The 26,853-nt window shown below is 45.0% G+C and overlaps 1 protein-coding gene across 8 annotated transcripts in view; it reads right to left on the minus strand.

The window, feature by feature from the left end:
• raskol (Ras GTPase-activating protein raskol) overlaps positions 1-26,853 on the minus strand; it is a 119,371-nt gene that overhangs the window by 51,889 nt on the left and 40,629 nt on the right. For all 8 annotated transcript variants that reach the window (XM_084587844.1, XM_084587845.1, XM_084587842.1 and 5 more), the window contains 9 exons: positions 20,997-21,273; positions 16,809-16,874; positions 16,622-16,718; positions 15,991-16,133; positions 9,733-9,851; positions 9,501-9,652; positions 8,332-8,407; positions 1,907-1,997; positions 1,630-1,764 (listed from right to left, as the gene is read on the minus strand). In XM_084587844.1, coding sequence (XP_084443970.1) covers positions 1,630-1,764; positions 1,907-1,997; positions 8,332-8,407; positions 9,501-9,652; positions 9,733-9,851; positions 15,991-16,133; positions 16,622-16,718; positions 16,809-16,874; positions 20,997-21,273 — 1,156 coding nt within the window. The remainder of the gene's footprint in view (positions 1-1,629; positions 1,765-1,906; positions 1,998-8,331; positions 8,408-9,500; positions 9,653-9,732; positions 9,852-15,990; positions 16,134-16,621; positions 16,719-16,808; positions 16,875-20,996; positions 21,274-26,853) is intronic.

The following is a 26,853-nucleotide window of genomic DNA, read 5'->3' on the forward strand; positions in this document are numbered from 1 at the left end:
CTGGAATTCGCATCGGCCATCTGGAACCCTCACCAAGCATATCTAACAAACGCCCTCGAAGCTGTGCAGAACAGGGCCACCAGATTCATTCATTCCTCGTATTCATACGACGTTAGCATATCATCTCTAAAATTGCAATCAGGTCTATCTAATCTTTCTGCTCGCCGTCGCACTGCCAGTCTCGTCTTATTTCACAAGTTTTTTTATTCGCCTCTCAGACAAGAACCCTACATCTGCGCACCCCCGCCGCGCAGATCCCATCGCATCAGTCACCCTCTTCAAGTTTTGCGCCCACGTGCCCGTACCACTGTTTTCTCTAATTCATTTTTTTGCCGAGTAGCAGCTGACTGGAACGGCCTTCCCCACGATATCGCTGCCATCACCTGCCCTGGAACATTCATGACTGCATTGAACATCTGTACTTCATAAAAACCCACCCCTTATGTAACACCCCGCAAAGGGTCTTTAAGGAAAATAAAGTGATGTGATGTGATGTGATAATAACAATGCTGGTGGATGTTGAAAGCATTATCAACGCATCTGCATAAATGTAATGCGCGAATTTTTCCCTTAAAAATCTGCTGGATTTGCACCATATTTGCAACCAAGCAGCAAATGCAGCACAAATTTTCTTGTGCTTTCTTTGAGATGCCCATGAGCTCAACCACCAGGGTTGAGTGTTGCGAGGAAAAGCAAACTTCTTGATAAACTTGGGATGTCGATGTCCTCTCAATAACTGAAAACAGCAAGCGGGCAAATGTTATAGTGAGAGATTACGAACACTATACAGTCGACTGAAAATTCAGACATCCGATTTTTCAGACATGAATGATTATGAACTTTTTCGCAGCACTGTGACATGCTCCATAAAACTAATGTATATGAACTGCTGAAATTTTGGACGCATTGCGACTGATTGCTCAATTTTTTCGACTTCATTCACATTCGTCGCGGCACGACTGCCTCCAAGCCTCCATCTAACATGTATTGTGGTATGCAGGGTTCAAGGGGGTCAAGAATGTGATTATATAAAGCAAATTTTAAGCCAGAAATACAGGGCCCTTCACACAGTGTGGCGCAGTAGCTGCACATACGGCCCCGCCACGTTTTGAGGATGCTGCACCGCACGGCAGATGAGGCCTTGAGGACTATGCAGTGAAGCATCCTCAAAAAAAAGTGGCAGTTCAGCAAACTCGTGACGGCAGGCTCGCTTTCGCATCTGGATTTTTGTCTAAACCAGCGCATTCGCCCGCGAGGTGCCAAAGGCAGTAGAGCCATCAAACGTCAATTGCCGCCCAACAGTGCGCGGCGAGACCGTCAAGCATCAGACTGGTGTACTGACCCCTTCCTCCACCATGGTGGCAATTAGAAGTTTACGTAAAACGATTTTTTAATACAAAATTTGATTTTTCTGAATGCCAGAATTTTCGGACGTTTTCAGGGTCTTTCGAGAGTCCGAAAAAATTGGTCGTCGACTGTAAAAGTTCACAGCTGTAACTAATAGGTGTATGCTCGATTCTGCTGTTCTTGTGATACACTCACGCCAACCGGGCAGGCTCGGCCAGCTAACAGCTGAAAGGTCAAAACGAGCAAGCTTGACGAAATGAAGAGGTAGGCTATGCACAGCACCTTGCCCTCCAGCTGTGGTAGGCACTCCCTGAGCATCATCTGCAGTTGGGCAAGCTCTAGACCCAGGTCCACGACACAGGGAACCTCAATGCCTGCCTCCGATCCAGACGAATTGGTCTCAGTGCTCACCGGGCTCTGCAAATCGCATACCACATAAAAGGCATCGTCTCATGGCCACGTCTGATGCAGGCACTTCCCGAGTGTACCAAGGTTCAACTAAAAAGCATTTAATGCGCCAGGGTGGGCTACTGTACGAGTTATCAGCCAGTGCACTCACCGAAATAACCTTGAGGAAGGTCTTCATGGTGCTCCACTCTTTCTCCACAAAGTCATTCATAAACTCCATAAAGCTTTCTTTACCACCAAACCTGCACAAAACATGTCACTCACTCCTTAAGTGCCATCGAAAAAAATAACAACAAGGCAAACTAGCAAATAATGAATAAGTAGCATCACTTCTAATTTGCCTGCAATCTTTAAACAGTGCACTGCAAGCACTCTGCAAAGTTTCTAAGAAGCCCACACATTGATTTGTAAGCATCGTACGTAAAATAACCACTGGATAAAGAGATTCGAAGAGAAAAAAAAAAAAGGATTCGAACAAGAGGGTACATTCCTAATGACAAGACACGCACACGGCCACATAAAGAATAAAACACGGTCCTGCTGTATCTTTTTATTCACTGTTCCATAGGGTGGCACTTTCCACAGAAATCTTGCTCTCCCTCTCACTTTTTTCCCTTTGCGCTCTAACTGTTGCTGAGAGACTGCCATTTTAGCTGTTGCCGGTGAAAGTGGTGGCAGTGGCACGGTGAGGAGAACCTCAAAACAGTTGCTGAAGGAGACTCACAATCCTTAAGAAAGCAACAAGCTACAAGAATAAACAGCTACTTAGAACTGCCTTGTGTGTGTACTCTTTGATGTAACGCTTTGATCCTTACATAAAAATGTGCATGGAATAAATTCTGCACCTTCCCTCCTCCATACCCCCCCCCACACACACACACACACCAACACCATTTCGTTAGCACAAAAATACTGCAAAACATCCTCAATAGCATGGCACCACTGCATTTCACAACTTCTGCAATGACTGTGCAAGGAACACACAGCTGTCGCAGTCATGCACATGACACGATTGTGCAATTCAGAGTGTCATTTGCTCGCTGCTTTACGACAAGTAAGAAAGAGCAATGGAAAAAAGAAATAAGGAATATCAAATCCTAGATGCTGAAAATAATAAACTCTCACAGCCCTTGAAAAACAGATAAAAGAAACTTAAAAAAACTTTCTTAAAAAAAAATTGTCAGTGCTTGGCAGCAGCCCAAGCTTTCATTCTTAACATCACTATATCCGCCGGGGTGGCGCAGTGGTTACGGTGCTCCACTACTGTTCCCAAGGATGCAGGATCGAATCCCGGCCTCAGTGGCCGCTTTTGATGGAGGCGAAAAGCAAGGCGCCCATGTGCTGTGCGATGTCACTGCATGTTCGAGGAGGTCAAAATTTCCGAAGCCCTCCACTACGGCGTCTCTCAGAGCCTGAGTCGCATTGGGACGTTAAACCCCACAAACCAACTATTGATAGTACAGTGAAAGCTCGTTAATTCACAACTCGTTAATTCGAAATTTTGGATAATCCGAAAAAGTCATCGTGGTCCGGTCCGCAGTGCATAGAAGTCTATGCGCGTAACAGCTCGTTAATTCACTCAAAAATTGGCGCCGCCACCCATAATTCGAACTGCGCGCCGCCAAGCGGCGCTGTTAAAAACCATCGTTGGAAGCTTTCACAGCAGAACGATAGATGGCACAACCATCGGGGCGCCGCTAGGGTGCTGGAACAAGTACTAAACAGTCTTTCCTGCCGCGACTCCTTCGAGGAACGACGTTTTAGTGTTATCGACCACGGTTTCGTGTTGCATTTCGTGAGCCCTCGTTTTGCACGCCGCTTGTTGTGAGCTTGTGTCCGCGAGATGTGTTCGCGTGGGAAATACTGTGCCAAGACGGTGAAGGAGAAAGTGGCTATTTTACGCGAGGTGGATGAACGGAAGGCCAGCAAAGTGGAAATCGTGAAAAAGCACGGGATTCCACCAAGCACATTGTCGACGTACGTCCGAAATAGGAAGGCCATCGAGGATGCCTATGAAGCCGAAGATTTCGCCAGCAACAGAAAAAGGCTTCGGTTAGCCAAGTATCCGGAAATTGAGACCGCTGTGATCACGTGGGTGAAAGAAATGAGAAGCGCTGACATTCCACTGAGCGGCCCAATTATCATGGCGAAGGCGGCCGATTTCGCCCTGCGCTTGAATGTGGAAGATTTTGTCGCCTCCGAAGGATGGTTTCACCGCTTTAGAGACAGACATAATCTTGTCTTCCGGGTGTTGTCTGGAGAAGCCAAAGAAGTGGATGCAGAAACTTGTGCCACGTGGCGAAGCGGTGCTCTGCAGCAGTACTTAGAAAGCTACTCGGCACATGATATATTCAATGCTGATGAGACGGCTTTGTTTTATAAGCTCCAGCCCGACAGAACAGTAACATTTAAAGGGGACAGCTGCGCTGGCGGCAAGCGAAGCAAAGAGCGGATTACTGTTCTGGTTGCTGCTAATATGACCGGGACGGAGAAGGTCCCTCTTTTTGTTGTCGGCAAGGCACATAAGCCTAGATGTTTCAAGAACATTAGGACGCTGCCGACGGAATACTCCGCCAACAGCAAGGCGTGGATGACGGGCGAATTGTTTAAAAAATGGCTCTTGAAATTCGATCGGAGGATGGAGCTAGGGAAGCGTCAAGTTCTCCTCATTGTGGATAACTGCTCGGCACACAAAGTCGACGCCGAGCTGAAAGCCACAAGGCTCGTCTTTTTGCCCGCCAACACGACTGCGGCCTTGCAGCCGATGGATCAGGGGGTGATCAGAAACATCAAATGTTTCTATAGGCGCCACATGATCGAGCGCATGACTTTGTGCACTGGAAACCAGAAGACCAGCACCATCACATTGCTCACAGCAATGCACATGTTGGTGCGTGCATGGGAGCAGGTCACGCCGTCCACAACTGCAAACTGCTTCCACCACTGTGGCTTTGCTGCCGGAAGTATGAAAGAAAGTGGTGACGATGGGAGTCCGGAGCCTCTGCCTGCGGCTGTGCGTGCTGTGCTGCAGGACGTCAATTTTGATGATTACGGAGTAGACAGCGATGCAGCAGTGTGCAGTGCCCTAAGTGATGAGGACATTGTCGCTGAAATTGTTGGGGAGCAGTCTGTCCCAGAAGAGGCAGAAGACGAGGACGACGACGAGGAGCAAGAGCCCGTGCGTCCATCCGCGGCAGAAGTTATGGGAGCGCTGAATGTCGCGCGCCTTTTCAGCTTTGAAGAGGGGGAAGAAGACTCCCTGCGTCGCATTCGCATGCTAGAAGACCGAGTGAGTACGGTAGCCCTCAGAGAGAAGAAGCAGAAGATGATAACAGACTTTTTTGCTAAATAAATGTTTTTCGTGCCCTCCGGGCATCAAACGCCTTCATTTTTGCTCACTTTCATTAGTTCGAATTTTGGTTAATTCGAACTGGCCTGGCGGCCCCGTGGAATTTGAATTAACGAGCTTTTACTGTAATGAGCCCAGCTTAACCTGGATAGACAGGCAATTTTCGGGTGGTAAACAATTTTTTTTTAACCACTACATTATTGCAGAAAATTACAATGTAGACAATAAAACGTTCTATTTAATTATATAAAAGATATTTTGAATACATACTGGTTTCCGGCAAAATAAGAGGGACTCTGAGCAAACATTCACAAAAATTAGGGGTCTGCGAATACCTTGAAAGTTTGAATACTTTTCAAATAGGTCTTCAGGCATCTTGAGGGAGCATGGAAGGAATGGTCCAACTATAGCCTAGTCATTCTGGCTGCTGTTCGCCTGTCCGTTTCGCGAGCAGTCTTGTCGCATTTCGTCAGTGCCTTGCGTCACTGCTAACCAGCAGTTGGTGTCAATCCACCAGTAACGAGATACAGTTGAACCCGGATATATTGAATTTTGGTTATATCAAACTCACGGAATATCCCCTTGAAAATCCCATGTAAAAGTATAGGAAAACCGTGCCATATATCGAACTCAATTTCACTGGTTGTTCGATATATCGAACTCCGCACCACGTACTGGAAAGTGTGCCTTCCCCAAAGACGATCGCATCACCCTCGGCCGTTTGCTGCGTGATGTTTGCAAGCCACGCGCGAAAGGAATGAGAGGGGACAGTTAGGCGACGGCTGGTCTAGGGCAGCGCCACGCCCTTTCCCCAAAGGCACGCGCATCCGCGGTTATCGTTTCCCGCGCGCCAGCACGTGACGTTTGCAAGCCATGTGCGCGAATGAACCACGGAGAACCGGTGGGAATGATAGGGGAATCGAAACGCAAGGGTGTGCCCATTCTTTTGCCGAGCTATCTCTCTCCTTTCTCTTTCCCGGCCTTCGTTCGGAGTAGCACTCGCTACGCATGCGCCAAGCCAGCTCAGCCTGTTTTCAGACAAAACGTCTGATGCTTTCTCCAGCGTGTGTTGCGAACCCTCTGTGCGCGGCAGCTGACGTGCTATGGCGCCTGCGGACGTTAAGAAGCGGCAGATTATTATTTTTTTTTTTTTTTTTGCGAGAGTCGTTCATTCTTATTGTTGTGCTGTACGCATGGCGTAGTGTAAGATGTGGCGGCTGCGCACGTTAAGAAGCGGCAGTTTTAATTTATTATTTTTTTTTTTGCGGGAGTCGTCCATTCTTATCGTTGTGCTGTAAGTGCGGTGTAGCGTAAGATATGGCGGCTGTGCACGTTGAGAAGCGTTTTTGTTTTGTTTTTTGTTTTTTTGCGGGAGTCTGTTTATTCTTGCATGTATGAAGCAACGAAAGTATGCGGTCAGCTGCGATCATGACACTGGCTTCTGGCATTTTTCACTTCAAATAGCATTTAGCTATCACGCTTTCCAATGATTTTGTGGGAGTGGACTACGGCTGCCCCAAGCACGGCGTGATAAATCGAACCAGCCATCACGGGCACTCTTACCAAGTTTGCTCCCCGCCACCCACAGGAGCTATCAAAAGATATACACCATGATGTTATCGCTGTGCAGCATCTTGGCACGCTGCCAAGAGATGAGCTGCGGATGAGACGACCGAAATGGAGTGGCGCGCGCCATCGACATGCAAGTGAAAACGCTCCCGATTTCTACCGCGGCGACACAGAAACCTTATTTTGAGCTGCCGCGGTGGCTTGAGCGGCGAGAGGGATACAGTTCCAACAAGTTGAAAATTTTTCACTCTGTCGCTGCCGCTCGTCGTTGAGATCGCTCAATCGCTTGCATGTGAGCGAGATGGCCTTAACGCTTTTTTTTTTCAAATTCTCGGGTGCAATAGTGGAGGGTGGGTTCATTATGCGAGTGGGTTGATTACGCGACAAATATGGTATCGTTTTTTTCGCATCGTAAGTGCCGTCACAAGCAGATTTCTGTATATCGAATTATCGATATATCTAACTATTTTGCGATCCCCTTCAAGTTCGACATATCCGGATTCGACTGTAGTATGAATAACTTCTTTAAGCTTTCCTAAACAATTTCCTGTTAATGCATGTAAATGCATTTATGTGCTGGTGTGCAGTAAACTGATCAACACAGTGCTTTTAGAATTTTGGGTTACAAGAGACCTTGCTTACAAGAGACATCTTTTTTGGGTCCCTTGAGTGTCTCTTGTAACGAGGTTTTACTACTACACCTATCCCCTTATAATCGCTGCAAAAGGAACATCAGAGTTGAGCAAAGTAGAGTTCTGGGCTAGTTGGTAATACATGATAAGTGGGAGGCTTAGCGCGGAACAAACAAGGACAAGAGAGGCACACAGGACGAGCGCTAACTTACAACTGAAAATTGGAAGGGAAAAAAAGTACGAACTCGAGGAAAAAATTCAGGGCTTTATAGAGCATGCGCACATATTTTTTCCTCGAGTTCGTACTTTTTTTCCCTTCCAATTTTCAGTTGTAAGTTAGCGCTCGTCCTGTGTGCCTCTCTTGTCCTTGTTTGTTCCGCGCTAAGCCTCCCACTTAACATCAGAGTTATTCAAAAAATCTATGTTTAAATCATGATGACAGTCCATTTTAAAGACAGGTGTTACCTGTTGCATCTCAAACACGCTTTAGAAACTTTGTTAGGGAAAGGCCAGCTTGCAACAGACATAAGAGTATCTGGCTGAGCGGTTGTGCTTCTTCTGAGGCCATGAACAAGCACGACGCTCATGGCGCCAATACACAGTCACCACTTGCTTGAAATGCCAAAAGCAAACAGCACAATACACCCACAGAAATAAAAAACATAGGCCCATTTTTCTGTAACAATGTTATACAAGCATAACAATGGGCTCAAGCAAGAAAGTCACACATGGAAAATCTGAAAGCACAGTAATACGCCTCAATGGCTGTCACAGCTGTCCTACACTCATTGTTCACTTGTTCTATGCCCTCCAAATGCTACGCGTTAACCTCAAAAGACAAAAAGCGAAGAGCAGCAATTGTGGATCCGCCTGAATGAGAACAAACAGCTTGAATGTTAGCTGCTGACATCAGTAAAGCTGTGTTCCACACAGTTCTTGGCACTGATGTTAAAAACCAAACTAATAACATTAGTCTGCCTCTTCCCAAGTTCGTGTCAGCGCATAACCTCAAAAGAAAGATGTTACCTTGTGAAGTTTGCCAGGGTTTGGATTGTCTTTGCTATCAACGTCAGGCTCCGGGCAGCCCGTTCATCTGGGTACTCTGCAACACACAAAGAAGGATTTATACCATTTGGGCGTGACCTGATTAGCTGCTGCGCTTGGGTGTTTTAGCTAAAATGTCAGCAGCAGCAGAGGAACTATAAGGGTACGCAGTATGCGTTCTGCCAGCCCCTCATCTTGACAGCATGAGATGTCAAATACAGTCAATTGATTGTGAAGTGACTGCAATATTTAAGAACAAAATTGCTTCTTCTAGCGTTGACTATGTGAAGTGTGCCCACACGGTTAAAATCAGCCTAGAGGCATAAAATAGTGAGTAAAAGATCACACGGACTATGCTGCAAAGCATTTTAGAAGAAGCACGTATTCCCATCAAGCCATTTCATAACCGTTTAAATTAAATCAACTCCAAAAAGTAACCACTGTTACGAGTAAAAACCATGAACACATTACCTGTGTTGTCCACCTCTTACACACACACAATCCTTAAAAGTTAAACTTCTAGGCAAAACGACACTTCTATGCATTATGGAAGCCTAACATGCCCGAAACTGACAGGGGCAAGAAAAGGACAGACAATTCCTTCAGAAAAAAGTAGCGAGTGAAGAAAACATGGCTTCAGCGTATTTTTTCTTTTTTTTGTTTTCCATATTAAATCCAGTGAATACATCATGCACTCTGTTCTCAAAGTCTGCTGCTTCGCATCAACTCCTACCTCTTGCACATGGAAGAGTAAAAGTAAAAAGTCACAAAAGATGACACATATTGCTTGCAACGAATTCAAGGTCTTTAGGCCATAATTTCACAAGAAACAATCAAATGAGACCAAGATTTCCCATCCTATCGAGCAACTAGTATGCTCACCGATGATTTCATTGTAGAATCCCTCCCGAGTGAGTTTTGGACGTCACATTGCAATAGATCCACCACGCTTGGTTTCTCTAAGCAACAACCAAATATGAACCAAATAACAAACATATGCAACTGTTATTAAAAATTACAAATATTCGCATACTCACAGTTGGCAACAAAAAGGTTAACGGAAAGCCCTCACCAAAACCTTATCCACATTCAAGCACGTTAAATTGATGTTCTCTGGCTGCCAGTAACAGCAGTGACAATGTGCAGCTAACCTGGTGCAAGGCCAAAGAGACTCGGTGACAAAATAGCCGGACAGAGGCACCGCAGGAAGATGGAACCACTGATGAGATTGTCACAGAGTTCCTCTTCATGGGCATTTCCTCCAAGTCGTTGCCGGTAGCCATGAAACAGCATGCGAAGATCCCTTCACAAAGAAATAGGCATTGCTTATATGGGCCCCGTTCGCCATCAAACTGCATGTTATGAATTCAGCCAACTGCTCACTTTGGAAATGAATGCGCAGATTGTGTGATGCGCTGCCAAGCCTGCTGGACCCTCTGTCGCAACAAACTCTGCTGTCGTTGCAAAGCTCCGCTGCCACCACTCACTTTGGCAGGATCAACCTGGAAAAACAAAAGTATGAATTCAAACTGACGGCCACTATAAATGTCTGCTCCAATCCTTGCAGCAAGCCAAACAGGATCAAAACACATCAAAAGTGCAGCAGAACCTCCTCAATTCAAGGTCCCTGGGACAGTTAAAAATGTTTTAATTGACTGAGTGCAACAAAATAATGAGAGGTGGTTATAAAATTTCTATTGCCGAAGTGTGCTACCTATGTATACCAGTGAAGCTGGCGACAACTTAAAGGTGACCAGTACAGACCTGCGAATATTCGAAATCTCAAATGCGATTAGGGGTGCATATGTTTGATACTTGGTTCGTATTCAATTATAAAAACTTAGGAGTGTGCAAATATTGAAATTTTTGAATTTGAATATGACAAAAAAAAAAATGCCTTCGAATATCGAATATCTGACCAGTGAAAAAAACTGAAAACTAAAAAATATCAAACTGTTCATCTTGTTTATTTCCGAATTCACATGGCATTTGCAAAGAAAAATAAATTACAACTTCAGAGAAGTGTACACCGTACTGAAGCATTCAGTATAAATTTTACACGGGATTCTGTATACCAGCTTTCTGTACAGGAAGGACCTGCATGGAACCGCGTGGAACTGTCGTAGATGACTAAAGTAAACTCTTCCTAATTTGGCTTCCAAAGAACTAGAAAAAAAAGCTCAAATTAACTAAGCTCAAATTGACGAATGGACCTAGAAAAACTGCCAAAAACCATTTACATCACAATAATTCTATATGATGAACGCCTACACAATGGATGTCTGCATTCGATATGGAACCAAAGAAACAACGGCGTTTCTTTCTCAGTTTCGTGCTTCGCTTTGCCGTGCACTGTCCCGAAAGCCCTCTCCACAAAAGGAAAGGCCCTCCCTTACAAACTCCATCGCAGTTTGAAAATGCTGCACTGCGCAGGAATGATCCTGAAAAAAAAAAACTGCTGAAAGCTGTATTCCAATAATAATATCTACCAAATGCCTGGAATAAGGCTGTCTATACATTAAGATAAAAACTAAGTGACGACAATTTTTTGTGATACAGTACAACCTCGATGTAACGAACTTCAATTTAACGAAATCCCCGATGTAACGAAGTAGTTCAGTTTTGGTAACTTTGGGCGCATAGAACACAATGTATTTTTAGTCCCCCTATAACGAAGTAAATTTCGGCGAACTTTCAATTTAACGAAATTTAGTTAGTTGAAGACTCAATGCCTGAACAAAGGTGTACCACAATTCTGAGTGGTTGAGAGCAGCACCCATCAAAGCGCACGCAGCCTGAAAATAACCTCAGTGCGGCCAAGATGGGTCGACCTTGGCGCGGCGGCGCAGCAGAGCCGAGCGCACTTAAAAATATGACGATGATACGTGGCATACGCTGCGCCATCTGATGTACTACGCGGGAGACGCAAACATGGTGTTGAGCAACTCCACTAGGCGACACGAGCATCGGCCCAGTTTTAAAGTCACCCAGTTTAGGCGCCGCAGCGCAGCATGCAGGCTCCCTAACCAATTTTATGCCTATTTTTTGTGCAGCGCATGTCGGCGTGCAGCGTGTGTGCATTTGTTTGTTGTCACATCGTCACGTGACTGGTGACCTGTCCCTCGTCGTCGTTGTAGTCGTGACGCTTGTCTGGCGGCTCCGTTCCAGCAGCATGAGTGGCAAACGAAAAGTGCTCTCTCTAGAAGTGAAGGTCAGCATACTGGATGCCTTAACAGGAGCTGTTGGCGGGCTAGTTGGTGAATGTCTACTGTCGTCATGGTGAAATGCGCAACAAACACGACACAAAAGTAAGAGGAACACGTATCACGGGACGAGCGCAAACTACCAACTCTTTATTGAAGGAAAAAGGGAACAAATTTATACTCTCGGCAACTCAAGCGTTCATAGCTCAATCGTTTTCCACCCCTCCGCTATCAGAATTCATGGATGACATGGCTCAGCACGTATGACAAACACCTTAAAACAAGGTTAACTAAAAATAACTGATAAGAACCTTAGCAAACGCAGTCAGTCTCAAGTACTCGAAGCAAAAAGCAGTCAAAGAAAACAAAGTCAAGTATGTGAAGCAAAGGCAGTCAATCGCTCGTAGCAAAAGCAGAGTCAAGTATGCAAAGCAAAAGAAGTAAAAACAAACAAACAAACAAACAAAACTTAACAACAAGAACGAACAGGGCAAAAGTTAACGAACAACCTGTATCAATAACAGTCAATCTCTCGTGGCAACGGCCGTGTCATCTATGCGAAGCAAAGCAGTCAAAACCTAAAACTTTAGACAATGTAAAATAAAACATTACTTTATCACCTAGGACAGGTCGTCAAGGCAAGTAAAAATCAGTTGACCCTGGGTCTCGCGATTTAAAAACAACTCAAGCGTGCAGTCCAAGCGGTCAAGTCACACGTGCCTAATTTTCATACTCTAAATGCCGTTTTCAAAAAGGCTACTTCATTTCTGTACAGGACGACTGACGCGTCACTAACGCAGTTACTATCGTTCTTTATAAAAAACGCTTCCAAAATCTCACGTGCATTGGCACTACTGCCCCTGCCAAGAATCTTTATCTCATGAAGCCTTGGCTGACATTTGCAGGTTCCGCAATGCTCAGACAAATTTGTGCTAATATGTTTATCGCCTAATGACCGTTCATGCTACGTGATACGTGTTCCTCTTACTTTTGTGTCGTGTTTGTTGCGCATTTCACCATGACGACAGTAGACATACTGGATGCCGTCGCGAAGGGCGAAAAGAAGAAAGATGTCGCCGCAAAGTTCGAGATACCGCAAAGTTCACTCTCCACGATTTTGAGCTCCAAGGAGTCCATCATCGACTCCTTAAAAAAGGGGGCAAGCAGCCAGTGGAAAAGGTTGAAGGCAGCAACCTATGAAGACGTGGATAAAGCCGTTTTCAAGTGGTTCATGCCAACCCGGGCGCAAAGAATTCCCATCGGTGGTGCGGTCTACAACAAAGAGCAAAGGATTTCGCATGCCTGCTTGGTCGCGATGGCTTCCAGGCCAGCAGCGGCTGGCTGCATAGGTTTAAGGCTAGACACTCGATCGTTGGCAAAAGCTTGAACGGTGAGTCATCATCAGCTGATGCAACAGAATCAGCTGCCTGGATTACGAACGCAGTGCCAGATATCCTCGAGCGCTACGACCCGGCAGACATATATAACCCCGACGAGATGGCATTGTTCTACCAGACGCTGCCTAATCGCACACTGGCTTTGAAAAGTGATCGTTGCCATGGCGGCAAGCATAGCAAGCTACGGATCACAGTCCTCCTGTGCGCCAACGTGGATGGAAGTGACCGAGCGCTTGCCGCTTGTTATCGGGCGCAGCAAAAAAAAACCACACTGCTTTAAGAATTCGTGGCAACTCGAGATTGCCTATACATCGAACAAAAAAAGCATGGATGACCCGCAGTATTTTCCGCAGTTGGCTGCAAGATCTTGAAGAGGACATGAAAGAATCCGAACGCCACGTATGCCTCATCCTCGACAACTGCTCCGCGCATCACGTTGACGACTTGGAGCTTGCACATGTGGAACTGCAGTTTCTCCCACCCAACTGCACATCACTCATCCAACCGCTCGATCAGGGCATAATTAACAGTTTGAAATGTGCCTATCGCCGAAGAATAGTTGACAAGCTGCTCCTCGACATTCAGCTGGAACGGTCAACGAAAGTTGATTTGTTTCAAGCGCTCGAGATGCTGTCCGCATCCTGGAAAGTAATGCCAAAGAAAATCATTGAAAACTGTTCAACGAAAGTTGATTTGTTTCAAGCGCTCGAGATGCTGTCCGCATCCTGGAAAGTAATGCCAAAGAAAATCATTGAAAACTGTTCAACGAAAGTTGATTTGTTTCAAGCGCTCGAGATGCTGTCCGCATCCTGGAAAGTAATGCCAAAGAAAATCATTGAAAACTGTTCAACGAAAGTTGATTTGTTTCAAGCGCTCGAGATACTGTCCGCATCCTGGAAAGTAATGCCAAAGAAAATCATTGAAAACTGTTCAACGAAAGTTGATTTGTTTCAAGCGCTCGAGATGCTGTCCGCATCCTGGAAAGTAATGCCAAAGAAAATCATTGAAAACTGTTCAACGAAAGTTGATTTGTTTCAAGCGCTCGAGATGCTGTCCGCATCCTGGAAAGTAATGCCAAAGAAAATCATTGAAAACTGTTCAACGAAAGTTGATTTGTTTCAAGCGCTCGAGATGCTGTCCGCATCCTGGAAAGTAATGCCAAAGAAAATCATTGAAAACTGTTCAACGAAAGTTGATTTGTTTCAAGCGCTCGAGATGCTGTCCGCATCCTGGAAAGTAATGCCAAAGAAAATCATTGAAAACTGTTCAACGAAAGTTGATTTGTTTCAAGCGCTCGAGATGCTGTCCGCATCCTGGAAAGTAATGCCAAAGAAAATCATTGAAAACTGTTTTCAAAAAGCAGGCCTTGGAGCAGACACTTCCGCAACAGCTCTATACCTGAAGGTGGTTTGTCTACGCTTGAAACAACAGAAGCGCAGGCACTTCAGGAGTCTTGGGAGCGCCTTCGCAGCTGTGGTGCTGTGCCAGAGGGCGTCGAGATCGACGATTTCGTTCTTGGTGATTCATGTGTCCTCGCGACAGAAGAGGGGACCACGGAATCAATCCTGAACGATGTGGTTCAGGAATTGCAAGGTGAGAGTGACGACGAAACAGACAATTGGGACGAGTGTGACGACGTCCCCACCTCCCGTGAAGTAGTCGATGCGATTGACGTACTGAGGCGCTTCGCGGGCTCTACAGGAGAGGAAGAGGTTATGCGGTCGTTGTGGGCCTATGAACGGTGTGTAATGCCGTTGTTGAATGCAAAGAAGACTCAAAAGAAAGTGACAGACTACTTTACCCACAAATAAAAGTTCTTCCGTGTGTGCTTCGCACCAGCAACACCATTTGAGAATTTTATTTGCATGTTATGAGCCTAATTTCGACGTAACGAAATTTCAATGTATAAATTCAAGTGCCGGTTTTACCGACTTCGTTATATTGAGGTTTAACTGTACAACAGAGTTCTTGCTTTGCGTGCACTGTTGGGAATGTCAACGAAATGCTCCAAAATCGAGTGCTTGCGTGGCTTCCTTCGTAGTGCGATAATAGTGCCTCTTCACAGATGGTACCCATCGCATTTTTAGGATGCCTCAAAATGCGCAGTTCAGCGCACCCAAAGAGTGAAAGAAGCACATGGATGCAAGAGAGAGCAATATGCGTAGGCATCAGCATGACGAGACGGCGCCTCAAATTGAACTAAAAGCCTAGTCTCACAAAGTAGTGCCCGAAAGACAATCCGAAATGGCACCACTGGTGGTTCAGAGCACCCAATGGCAGCAGCAGTATGGCGTAAATTTACTAGTAGTGAAAATTGAAGTGTTAAAGTAATGGTGATTAAAAATTTAGCTTCATGCTATAGCACCAAGTCATAGTGTATCTTTGGATAGCTTATATCGTGCATGAATGTGGTACACTAATTAAATATGATTAACAACTAAACTTCAGGCTATAAGTTCAAATCATATATATCACTGAAAAGGTTTCGAAGAGTAGAATCCAAAATCAAATTGTAAACTACTAAAAAGCCGTGCAAAACCGAGTGTTAACTGAGCTAACACTCATCTAACTCGGTTCCAAAAAACACGCAAAGAGAAGCGAGACAGCAGCACTTGATGCACACGCGTTCACAAAGTTTTTGCAACCTTGCGAGATTCATATCAATGACCTTTTACTGTAGAAAGCATAAAACAAGTGGCATTTCTACCCTTTTTCTTTATTACTCAATATTATGCGAATACAAATTAAAAAAAAAGAAATCTGAAGAAAACCTATGCATACATGAAGCAGCAGTAAGTAATGAGCTATGGGAGTGTGAGCCCCCATGCCGATAACATGTTCACAAGGGCTTCCTTTTATTTCAGCTCAGTATTATCCACACAAGCTCTCAATATTCCAAATGTCAATATGATTGGCATAGCCATTGCTGCAGTCCTCTCAGCGACACAGGCACAGCCACTTTTTCCGACTTCATCTATATATTCTGAATTCACTATGTCATCAACACTCGCTACTCAAACCAGCCTGAAACTTGATCTTACCTCACAGTCCAAGTTCGATGCCAGAACATCCCTAATAAAGGGCCCAAGGGTTTCCTGTAGGTATCCATCCCCAAGAAGCTTCAAATACGCTTCCGTTGCTTTCGTTGCTAGAGAGTTGCCCCGAAATGTAAGGTGCTGGTCCCCTATGCAAACACACAAAATGCACAGTGAGCACAATGCATGCGTCAATGCAACTGCGCACTAGTGCTGACCAAGAAATATGACTCCTGCACAGCCATTACTATTACAATCATGAGCAGTTTGCGTCATGCACTTTGCCACTTGCTCAACCGCTAACCCTTTAATTTGTGTCTCTATCAACTCATACATATCCCTAGCTACCACATTGTGTAAAAGACCACCCGGAATAAATATGAGGATAGAAAAGGCACAGTATCTGTCACAATTCTCCGCAGACACATGTACCACGCCGTAAAAGAAAGGAGGAAGGTGGGAGTAAAAGAAGAGAAGGAGATAGAAGTGCCGTAGTGGAAGGCTATGATCCACCGAGCTATAATGGCTTTCGCCTCATCACAATTTAGGGGTCCAAAGTGCCTTCTAGAATTTTTTTACACTACAGGACAGTTGTGCAGCAAGGTTAGTCGCATAAAAAGGAGCTAACATGACTTACCTATGTCTTGAAGGTCAGCCATGACAAGTTGAGTAAGGAACTCTTGGGCCATTTCCTCTCGGTGCATTATGCTCACCAAACCAGTCGCTATCTCCTCCTGTAACAGAAGCAGGACGACATGCAGTACACTGCACGTGCCACTTACCAAAGCAAACAGGAGGAAAACCTGAAAGCTGAATTTTCCTACCTTAAGGCGCACTCCCAGTACAGGCTCCAGAAGCCGGCACAAGGGCCCATAATCCCGCTTCAGGTACTGCATGAATCACAGCCAAAAAAGAAAAATGCACGGAGGAAGGCACAAGAACAAACAACACTTGGTTCGAGGGCGAAATTGCAGCCTCAACATACACTAACTGCGCTGTAAACTCTCGTTAACTCTCACTGGCATTTATGAACTCCAATAGGTACTAGTACCATATGCTTCTCTGCTCATTTCTGAAGCTTTCCATAATGTAGCTCAAATACTGTAGAGCCCTGACATCATATTCCTGGCTCCGATGTTTTTGTGAACCAACCCCAAACTAGCTCCCATAGAAGCATAACACAAACTCTGCTGCTACCGGAACCTCTCATTAATTCAGCTTTCGAGACCAGAAAAAAAATATCTGAATTTACCGAAGTTTGCAATTATTGAATCTTCCAAAAGCCATTTGCACCACAGGAATTTTATCTAAACACTTTGAGCCTTAATGCCCTTTCCAGCTTAAACAGGGAGTCAAAGTCAGACCTGCTGGGTGGACACAGCTAGACTGTAAAGAAAGTTCACTTTTGCAAGGATCTCACGTGGCATGAAGTAAAACAGGTAGACAACACCAACAAAATTTATGTACTGGGAGCTTGTTCCCTACATGGCTGGCAAAAGCAGGGCATCAAACTACAAGAAACGCATGCATGGAACCAGCAGTGTTGGCAGTAGCGTGTTGAGATGGCCGCTACAGTGCTCTTGGCAAGGTTACACACAAGCATAGTTTGAGCTAGGCAGCAGCGACAAGGCACACATGCCTTCTACATTTAATGGACATGATGCTCAAGCTACGCTTCTTCATTTCCACAGTGGAAGGAAATGTCAAGGAAAAGAAAATGAGTGGCCATTGGAATTAAAACGCCACCAGCCTGGTCAGACGACTAAATGAAGCGACAGCGTGGTTCAAAGCCCCGCTTCGCAGCTATCACTGGCCCCACACATTTCAATCTGACACCTGCTTCCACTTCAAGGCAGAGGAGTACAGTTTGTGCATCGTGTTCCACAAGAGATGGAAGCACGATCAGCACCTTGTTGCTCTCTTCCAGCTCAGGCTGCACATGTGGGTAACTTTATTAGGGACTTTTAGCATAGTGCTACCGCCTATGGCTACCGGCGTGCTGTCAGTATGCACATACATATGTTGAGTACAACAGATGGCGCCACGTGCACGTCATAAGCCATCACGTCCGGCATGCTGGGGTTAAAGCGCCTGCACAATGACATGCGGCAGCAGTAGATGGTAGCGGTAAGCAGTAGCGCTATGCTAAAGGTGTCTATTGATGATGCCAGTGACTGTCAAAAGAGGGTGTATGTGTAGCAGGTACAGCCAATGAGCTATAATTATGACCCCCCAATTTTCAGATGGGCTTGATTTAGTTGAAACTGTTTCATGGCACCACCACGGGCCCCATCAAGTCAATGTGCAAAGGAAATTGAAATTTCAAACAGGCTTCAACAAAATGCTTCGTTTTATGATCTTCATTTGCTCTATCTACAGCGCCACCGCGAATATACAAGCAGCCATTCAGTCTAGTATAGTCTAGGATTAGCAGTCCATCATTGAGGCTGCTAACAGGATCACTGCAGTAGCGAAACATTTCTGAAAAGTTTTTCAGCTATGAGACATACGAAAGCTTTTTTAGCTACAAGACATACCAAAAATTTTTCAGCTACAAGACATATGAGAAGTTTTTCAGCTACGAGACATATGAAAAGTTTGATTACGAGACATATCAAGATATTTCACTTTGACAAGGTCAGTGACCATCAATTCGTTGAGCCATTTAATTTTATTGCAAGTAATGAGAGAACTGACTGAAGTGCACGGCAAGGTATTTTGGTGGTACACATGAACTTCTGTAACAAAGGTAACTTCATCATCATCAGCCTGACTATACTCACTGCAGGGCAAAGGCCTCCCCCATATTTCTCCAATTAACCCAGTAACTTAAACATGACACAAATTATAAGAAAACTAAGCACCAACTACTTAACAACAAAACCTGGCAGAAAGGCTTTTTTTTTCTCCAGCACAAAAAGTGGCCCCTAAGAAGATCCAACATGAAAAGCTGAGCATCTTCCCCCTTCCCCAAGTGCAACTCGGCTTTTTAGGACAATGCCTTTCTGACAAACTTCATTGTGTTCTTGATACAGTTTCAAATAAAAATTGAAGGAGAATAAAAAGTAAACGATGCTGGGTCAATTTCGGGAACAATGTATAAATGCTGCAGTGGTCGAAGCATAAAATGCAAGAGTATCCTAAAGAAAAGATTAACAAGTACAGACACTCAATGCAATTGACAAGACAAAATATGGATTAGCATTACTCCCCCCCCCCTGCCAACTTTTTAAGCTACTGCGGCTGACAGATTCAGACCATGTGAGCGGGTGGAGTGATCAAGTCCGTCGATCACCACGTGACACGCTGTTCCCCGATACACTTTCCCAGTGCAGCAATCACAGTATGATGCCCCAGGCTCCCACCCCTCTCCCCGATCTGCCACCCTTTGCCTGCCATCCGTTACATGCCAACAGAGGCTTCCGGTGAATGGTCAATGTTTTCCAACATGAGGGTTCCAATGTTAACACGAGTGAGTGCAAGGGCAGCTTCGGTGGCATGTAAAGAAAGAGGTACCATACAGTCGAACCAGGATAATTCAAATTTTAGTTATATCGCACTCACGGAATGTCCCCTTGAAAATCCCATGTAAAAGTATAGCAAAGCTGCTTCATATATCGAACTCAATTTCACTGGTCGTTTGATATATCAAACTCCGCACCTCGCATTGGACGGTGCGCCTTCCCCAAATATGATTGCATCCTCTTCGGCGCATCTGCGATGATCGCTACCGCGCGCCAGCACGCGACGTTTGCAAGCCATGTGCGTGAAGAAACGAGAGGGAACCAATGCCGCCGTGGTGTTAGGGAAAGGAATAAAACGCGATAAAGCGAAGCGCAAGGATGTGCCCATTCTTCTACCGATCTCTCCCCTTCCTCTCTCTTTCGCGGTCTGCGTTCGCAGCAGCACATACTACACATGCACGGACAAGCCAGCTCAGCCCGTGGTAGACTCTTTTTCCAGTGTGTGTTGTGAACGCCCTGCGCGCGACGGCTGACGTGCGATGTGAGTCTCGTGTCGTCATGCTGAACGCGCGTAAGCTACGGCAGCTACAGACGCTAAGAGGCAGTTCTGTTTTTTTTGCGGGAGTCGTTTATCCTTGCCGTCATGCTGAATGTGCGGCGTAGCGTATGCTATGGCGGCTGTGGACATTAAGAAGCTGCAATTTTTTTTGCAAGAGTCGCCCTTACTTGTCATGCTGAGCGTGCGACGCAGCGCAAGCTATATGGCGGCTGCGACGGCAGGTTTTTTTCTTCTTTTTTTTGCAAGTCATTCATTCTTACATCTATGAATCAACGAAAGCATGCGGTCAGCTGCGATCATGACACCAACTTTTAGCATTGTTCGCTTCAAACTGGATTTGCAGCTATCCCTCTTTCCAATCATCTCGTGGCAACTATAGTGGACTACGCCCGCCCCAAGTGCGGCGTGATAAATCGAACCAGGCTTGAGCAATCAAGCCATCACAGCCACTCTGCCAAGTTTGCTCCCTGCCACCGCAGGATCTATCAAAAGTATAGTCAAAAGATAAACACGCCGTGACATTATCTCTGCGTAGCATCTTGGCAAGCTGCAAATAAATGAGCTGTGGATGTGACGGTCGAAACGGAAGGACATGCCACCGAACGCTTTTATTATTATTATTTTTTTTTAAATTCTCGAGGGCAAAAGTGAGGGGTGGGTTCATTATACGAGTGAGTTGATTACGCAACAAATACAGTATCGTTTTTCACGATCACAAGTGGCGTCTCAAGCCGATTTCTGTATATCGAACTATTTCGCGATCCCCTTCAAGTTCGATATATCCGGGTTCGACTGTATTTGGACTGCAAAGGAATGCATTTTCTTTTTCATGACTTGAGCCCGTAACCCTCACACTTAAAAGTGAAACTGTTTACAAAGCGTGCATAAGCACAAGAACCAGAAGGAGAACCAGAAGAAGCAACAGTAGACTTTTTTTTCTTTCAGGGCTCGGCGAATCCCTGGTAGTCGAGGCAAGAAGAGCATGGTACCTGAAGGAAAGGTTGGTAGGAGGCTAAGGGTTGCACGTCCAGTGACTGATAGCGCCACTTGAGCCGAACTGAAGGAGGTGTGCTCTCTTTTGCGCCCGGTGTGGGCGGCCCCTTGAGTTCGGGCGCCAGGGGGTACCACTTCTCAGTCACGTGGTGTGCACGTGCAGGCACCAGAGGAACTGTCACCATTCCTAGAGCCGTGCTCTTGTCCCGCCGCTTGCGCCTGTCAGCCTCCCGAAACACTGTCACCGTGAGGGAACCCACTGCAGGCAGGTGGCTGCGGCATAATAATGTACAACATGCTCATGCCTTCTGTGAGCCAATACTGCCAACAGCTGACGGTAGCTAAAATGTAACGATGACACTGCCCTCTCCTCACGGTAGTCAGGTCAAGCTTGCTCGTAGGCGACAAACAATCTACACGCTGTTCCCTAGACACAGGTTTCCGTTACCTCCGAGTGCAATAACAAAGTTCTAATATGTGAAGGTCCCAGTATGATGTGAAAACACTTCTGCAAAGCTGAGGGGGATTCTGTTTAGTGAGAATTCAAATAAAATGACTAATGCAATTCTTTGTGAAATAAGCGAGAATAATGTTGAAACAATGTTCTCTGCACTTTCTCTCATAGTGTCAAATGAATGTTTAAGAAAAAATCAGCCAAATATCCCCTGGGGCCTTACCAACAGGCTTGGCATCTCTGCATTAAAAGCAGTCTGCCAAGTTGAAATAAATAAACAAACACCAAGACTAACCATGACACAAACACAATGTGAACTACAGTCAAACCTCGATATAACAAACACGCACAACAAATTATTGAATATATCGAACTCTTCCTAAATATTTTTGTCAAACAGATATATTTTTAACTTCCCATAGCGAACGCGGTTCGGCATAAAACGGATATTACGAACTTCGCGACGCAGGAGGCAGGCTTCGTTGCACTACATGTGTGTTGTGCGGCGCAGCAAACGTTCAGGACTGCCTCGCAGGCGCTGACAGCGCCACAGATGCCACGACGGCATTGGGAGTTGACAACCAAAAAAATCTATGGCCTCAGAGATCAGGTGATCTCGGAGGCCATGAGAAATCGTTTGCATCTCGCAATCGCTGACAGCGTCGCTTCAGCAGCGGCGGCAGCGGCACGATCGAATGTTGCTTTTGCCTTTTTGGTTTTTGAGTCTTTCGAGTTTTTTGGTTTTAGTGTTAGCAGCGGTGTGGCGTCGCGGCGTGGCCGTCGTAGCGTTCGGCGGAGGCTGCGTCAGTCGTCGTGTTGAGTGTGGTGCGCGGGTGTTCATAGTGCTGTGATGGCGGTGAACGTGAAAAAAAGAGCAGCACTGACGTTAAAGACCAAGCTCAAGATAAAATCAGGGCCTTCAAGGCAGTTTACAAGATTGGATTGGATTGGGGTCTTTTGGCGCATAAGCAACTGAGGCTATCATGTGCCAAGAGCAAGGTTAAAATCTGTTCTTAAAATCAAAAGGGGAAAGAGGTTCGTTAAAGTTTACAGTTTATTCAGAACGTCTGCTTCTTTTAAAAAACTAAGAACACATGTTAAGTTTATTATTGCTCTTTCTCCTAAAAGTAATTTGGGATGGAAAGGGATGGCACGATCACAAAAAATAGTGAAATGCTTTCTCCGTAGTGTCTCTAGTTTTGGGCATGTAATCAGGATGTGGTTGATGGTGAGCACTTCTCCGCATTCTCCACACGTAGGCTTATCTTGTTTCATTAATAAAAAGTTATGTGTGAGAAGTGTGTGCCCTATACGCAGACGGCATACTGTAACCTCCATGAAGCGTTCCTGATGAGTGCTTGTTTCCCATTCTTCTATTATGGGCTTTACGAGGTGCAATTTATTACTTTCTTGGTTATTCCATATAGACTGCCATATATCCTTTTGTTTTCGTTTTATTAACTTTATGCAATCCTTATAAGGTATGTTTACTTTCTCTATTTCTTTCCTGCCTGCTTGAGCAGCCCACACGTTCGCTCTCTCATTTCCTTCAATGACCATGTGGCTTGGAACCCAACAGAATATTATGTTATGTCCTTGGGTTGAGATCTTTATTACATCGTGTATTATGTTGCCGTGTAATGGCATGACTGCATTTCTGGAGTTTAGAGCTGTGAGTACACTCAGTGAATCTGTATAGATAACACTGTTCTCGGTGCCCTCGTACACAATTTTTGCTACAGCTACCAGGACAGCATAACACTCGGCTGCAAATACTGATGCACATTGAGGAAGTCGAATAATTTTTTCGGAGTTCCGATCCACTACAGCGCAGCCCACATAGGAGGCAGTTTTTGATCCGTCCGTGTAAAACTCTGTGCATTTGCTGTATTTCTCTTTTAGTGCGCGATATTCTTGTAATATATGTTCTGTAGGAGTTTCGCTCTTTCTGAACCGTGTAAAAGTGAGGTCACAGACTGTTGGAAAGTTGTACCATGGGGCCAGGGGCCTATTTTCTTGAGCGACATCAGGCAAGGTGTCCAGAATATGGAGCTCACGGCAAATGTCTTCAAATCGCATTATCAATGGTCTTGTTGTCTGAGGCTTATTTGTGAATATTGTTCGGGAGGGGCAAGTTGTGACAATCGGGTAACAGATGAGTTTTTTTCGTGTCCTTATTTTGAGAACATAAGCGCATGTGAGTGCATTTCGTCTGTCTTTCAGTGAAGGCTCGTTCGTTTCCACATAAAGACTATTTATTGGGGATGTTCTGTACGCTCTGCACGCAAGGCGAAGGCCTAAGTTATGTACCGGGTCTAATTTTTTAAGGTATGAAGGTCTACCTGAACCATATATTATGCTCCCATAGTCTAAGCGTGAGCGTATAACAGAGCGGTATATATGTAGAAGACATGCCCTGTCGGATCCCCAACGTTTCCGCGAAAGAACTTTCAGTATGTTAAGAGATTTGGAAGCTTTCTTTTTCAGTATATTTATGTGTGGTAGAAATGTAAGTCTTTTACCGAACATAATGCCTAGAAATTTGTGTTCAGTTTTCACCGGTAATTCTTTTTTATTTAAGTGGAGGACAGGGCTGTTCTGGATGCCTCGCTTGAGCGAAAACATAACTGCCACCGTCTTCTGTGGGGAAAACTGAAATCCATTTTTGTCGGCCCATTTCGCTAGTTTATTAATTGTTATTTGTATTTGCCTCTCACATGTTTGTATGTTTGAGGATGTGCAGGCTATCTGAAGGTCATCTACATAAGCGAAAACATAATGGAATTTGTGATTTCTCTGCAAATGGAATTCATTTTTACAACGAAAAGGGTTGTGCTTAGAATGCACCCTTGTGGCACCCCGTTTTCCTGAACAAAGCTTCTAGACAGGGTGGCGCCGAGGCGGACTTGGAAAAAACAGTGTGAGAGAAAGTTATTTAAGACATTTAGCATTCGGCCTCGGATGCCTAGATCTGCTAAATCCCGTAGGATCCCGTACCTCCAAGTTGTATCGTAGGCTTTCTCTAGATCGAAGAAAACTGCGAGGCAATGCTGTTTATGTATAAAAGCCTCTCGGACAGTGTTTTCAAGGCATACTGTGTGGTCAGTTGTTGAGCACCCTTTCTTAAAACCGCACTGATGAATATTAATAAGTTCATGAGATTCTAAAACAAAAAGGTTAATCTAGTATTTAAAATAGTTTCAAAAGATTTCGCTAGACAACTGGTGAGAGCAATAGGTCTATAACTGTTAGGAGAAGTTGGCAGTTTTCCTGGTTTTAAGAATGGTACAATAATGGCCCTTTTCCAAGCTTCCGGCAATTTCCCTAGAACCCAAATTTTGTTAAAAAATTTCAGGAGTGCCTCTACAGAGGCTTCGGATAGATGAGCAAGCATCTCGTAATGAATTTGATCAGGACCTGGCGCAGTTTTTTTACCTCTAGCTAGGACTTTCTTCAATTCTTGCAGTGTAATTAAACTATTGTATGGTTTGTTTGCGCTGCCACTTGTTGGAAGCTTTTGTTTTTCAGCTGTGCTCTTATATTTTAGGAATGTTTCTGTGTAGTGTGTAGAATTTGAAACCTTATGAAAATGTTCCCCTAATATATTCGCCGGCTCTTCGATGCTCGTTTGCATACCAGGTGCTGTGAGAATCGGAATCGTATATGGGGAGAAGCTGCCATTTAGTTTGTGGACTTGTTCCCACATTCTTTTAGATGGTGTTGAGCTGTTTATAGATGTCACGAATTTCTGCCATGATTGTTTTTCGGCGTTGCGACGAATATAACGAGCTTTAGCTTTAGCTTTTTTATAAGCTGTCAAATTTTCATATGTTGGGTATCTTCGAAACTTACCCCAGGCTTTATTTTGTTGTTTTTTTGCCTCCCTACATTCCCGTGTCCACCAGATTTTGCTATTTTGTTGTACCACTGCTGAGGATTGTGGAATGGCAAGGCGCGCGGCATTTATGATGCAATCTGTGATGAGTTCATTAATTTGATCTATGCTATGCTCCTCTGAAAAAATTGCTTCCAAGTCTGCTTCCGCTCTAAAAAAATCCCAGTCTGCTAAATGAGTTTCCAACATCGTGGTTTGGTCGGTATGAGAGATGTTGAAGATGATAAACTGATTAGTGCAGGTAGGTGATCACTCCCATATGGATTATTTAAAACATTCTATTTAAAATCGATAAAAAAAGAGGGCGAGCAAAAGGACAAATCTAAAACGCTCATCTTTCCTGTGTTTGGAGAACAGAAAGTAGGTTTTCCGGAGTTTAACAAACATGTATTATTGCAAAGAATAAGGTTCTCTAAAACTTGGCCTCGCGCGTCAGTTTTCTCACTTCCCCACAGGGGTGAGTGCCCATTAAAATCCCCTACTACCACGTATGGCTCTGGAAGCTGGCTAAAAAGATGTTCTAAATCATGGAGAGTTATTTTTAGGTGAGGTTGAATATACACACAACACACAGTAATGGTTTTATATGTAAGTAATGTGGCTGCCACAGCTTCTAATCTGGTGTTAAATTGGTGTTCTCGGGCTGCAATACCATTTTGCACTATAATGGCCACTCCACCGGAAAGTCTGCTGGCTTGCTGTCGGTCTCGGCGGAAGACTTGATATTTCTTTAGTATTTTTGTGTGCTTGGGACCTAGATTTGTTTCTTGCAAGCAAAGCGCAACAGGTGAGAGTGTGGTTAGGATATCTTTTATGTCGTTTATGTTGGTTAAAAGTCCCCTGCAGTTCCATTGCACTAGGAACACCATCTTATTCTTTTGTGAGTTTAGAAGCAGAGTTATGATTTTTCAGGGCCCGTGATGCGGGTCTTGTCTTTCTTGGATCGTTCCAAGGAGCTTCGCTGTCTGTGTGACGACGAAGGCACATGGCCATCTTGGCTGGATGTGTCCATCACCTCTTCAGAGGAGGCGGACAATTGTGCCGGAAGCACGTGTTCATGTTTTTAGACCTCGCCTCAAGGGCAGAGGTCTTGTGGGCCACCGCCCCTGAGGAACGGGTAGCCTGTTTTTGGGGTGGAGTGGTACTAACCACTTCCACCAGGGGCGCAGAAGGCCCTACCTCAAGCTCACTTTGTGTGGCCTGGGCAGGTGTTGAAGGCCGGTGTGGTGCCCCGCCCCGTTGCACCACTTCGGCGAGATTTGGTTTTGCCGTGAACTGGAATGCTGTGCGTTTTGTCATCTTTGTAAGTTATGTTCTCAGTTGTTTTGATGGTAATGATTTGCTTTTCATCTTTCCAAGTTGGACAAGCTCTTGAGTAAGCGGGGTGCTCCCCGTCACAGTTTGCACAGTGCGGTGCTGCAGCACAGTTGTCTGAATTATGTTCGTTTGAGGCACATTTGGCACATGTGATACGGCCGCGGCAGCTCTGCGATCCGTGACCATA

This window comes from Amblyomma maculatum, chromosome 1, assembly GCF_055883805.1.
Source record: "Amblyomma maculatum isolate TAMU_Amacu chromosome 1, ASM5588380v1, whole genome shotgun sequence".
In the NCBI taxonomy this organism is placed as follows: Eukaryota; Metazoa; Arthropoda; class Arachnida; order Ixodida; family Ixodidae; genus Amblyomma; species Amblyomma maculatum.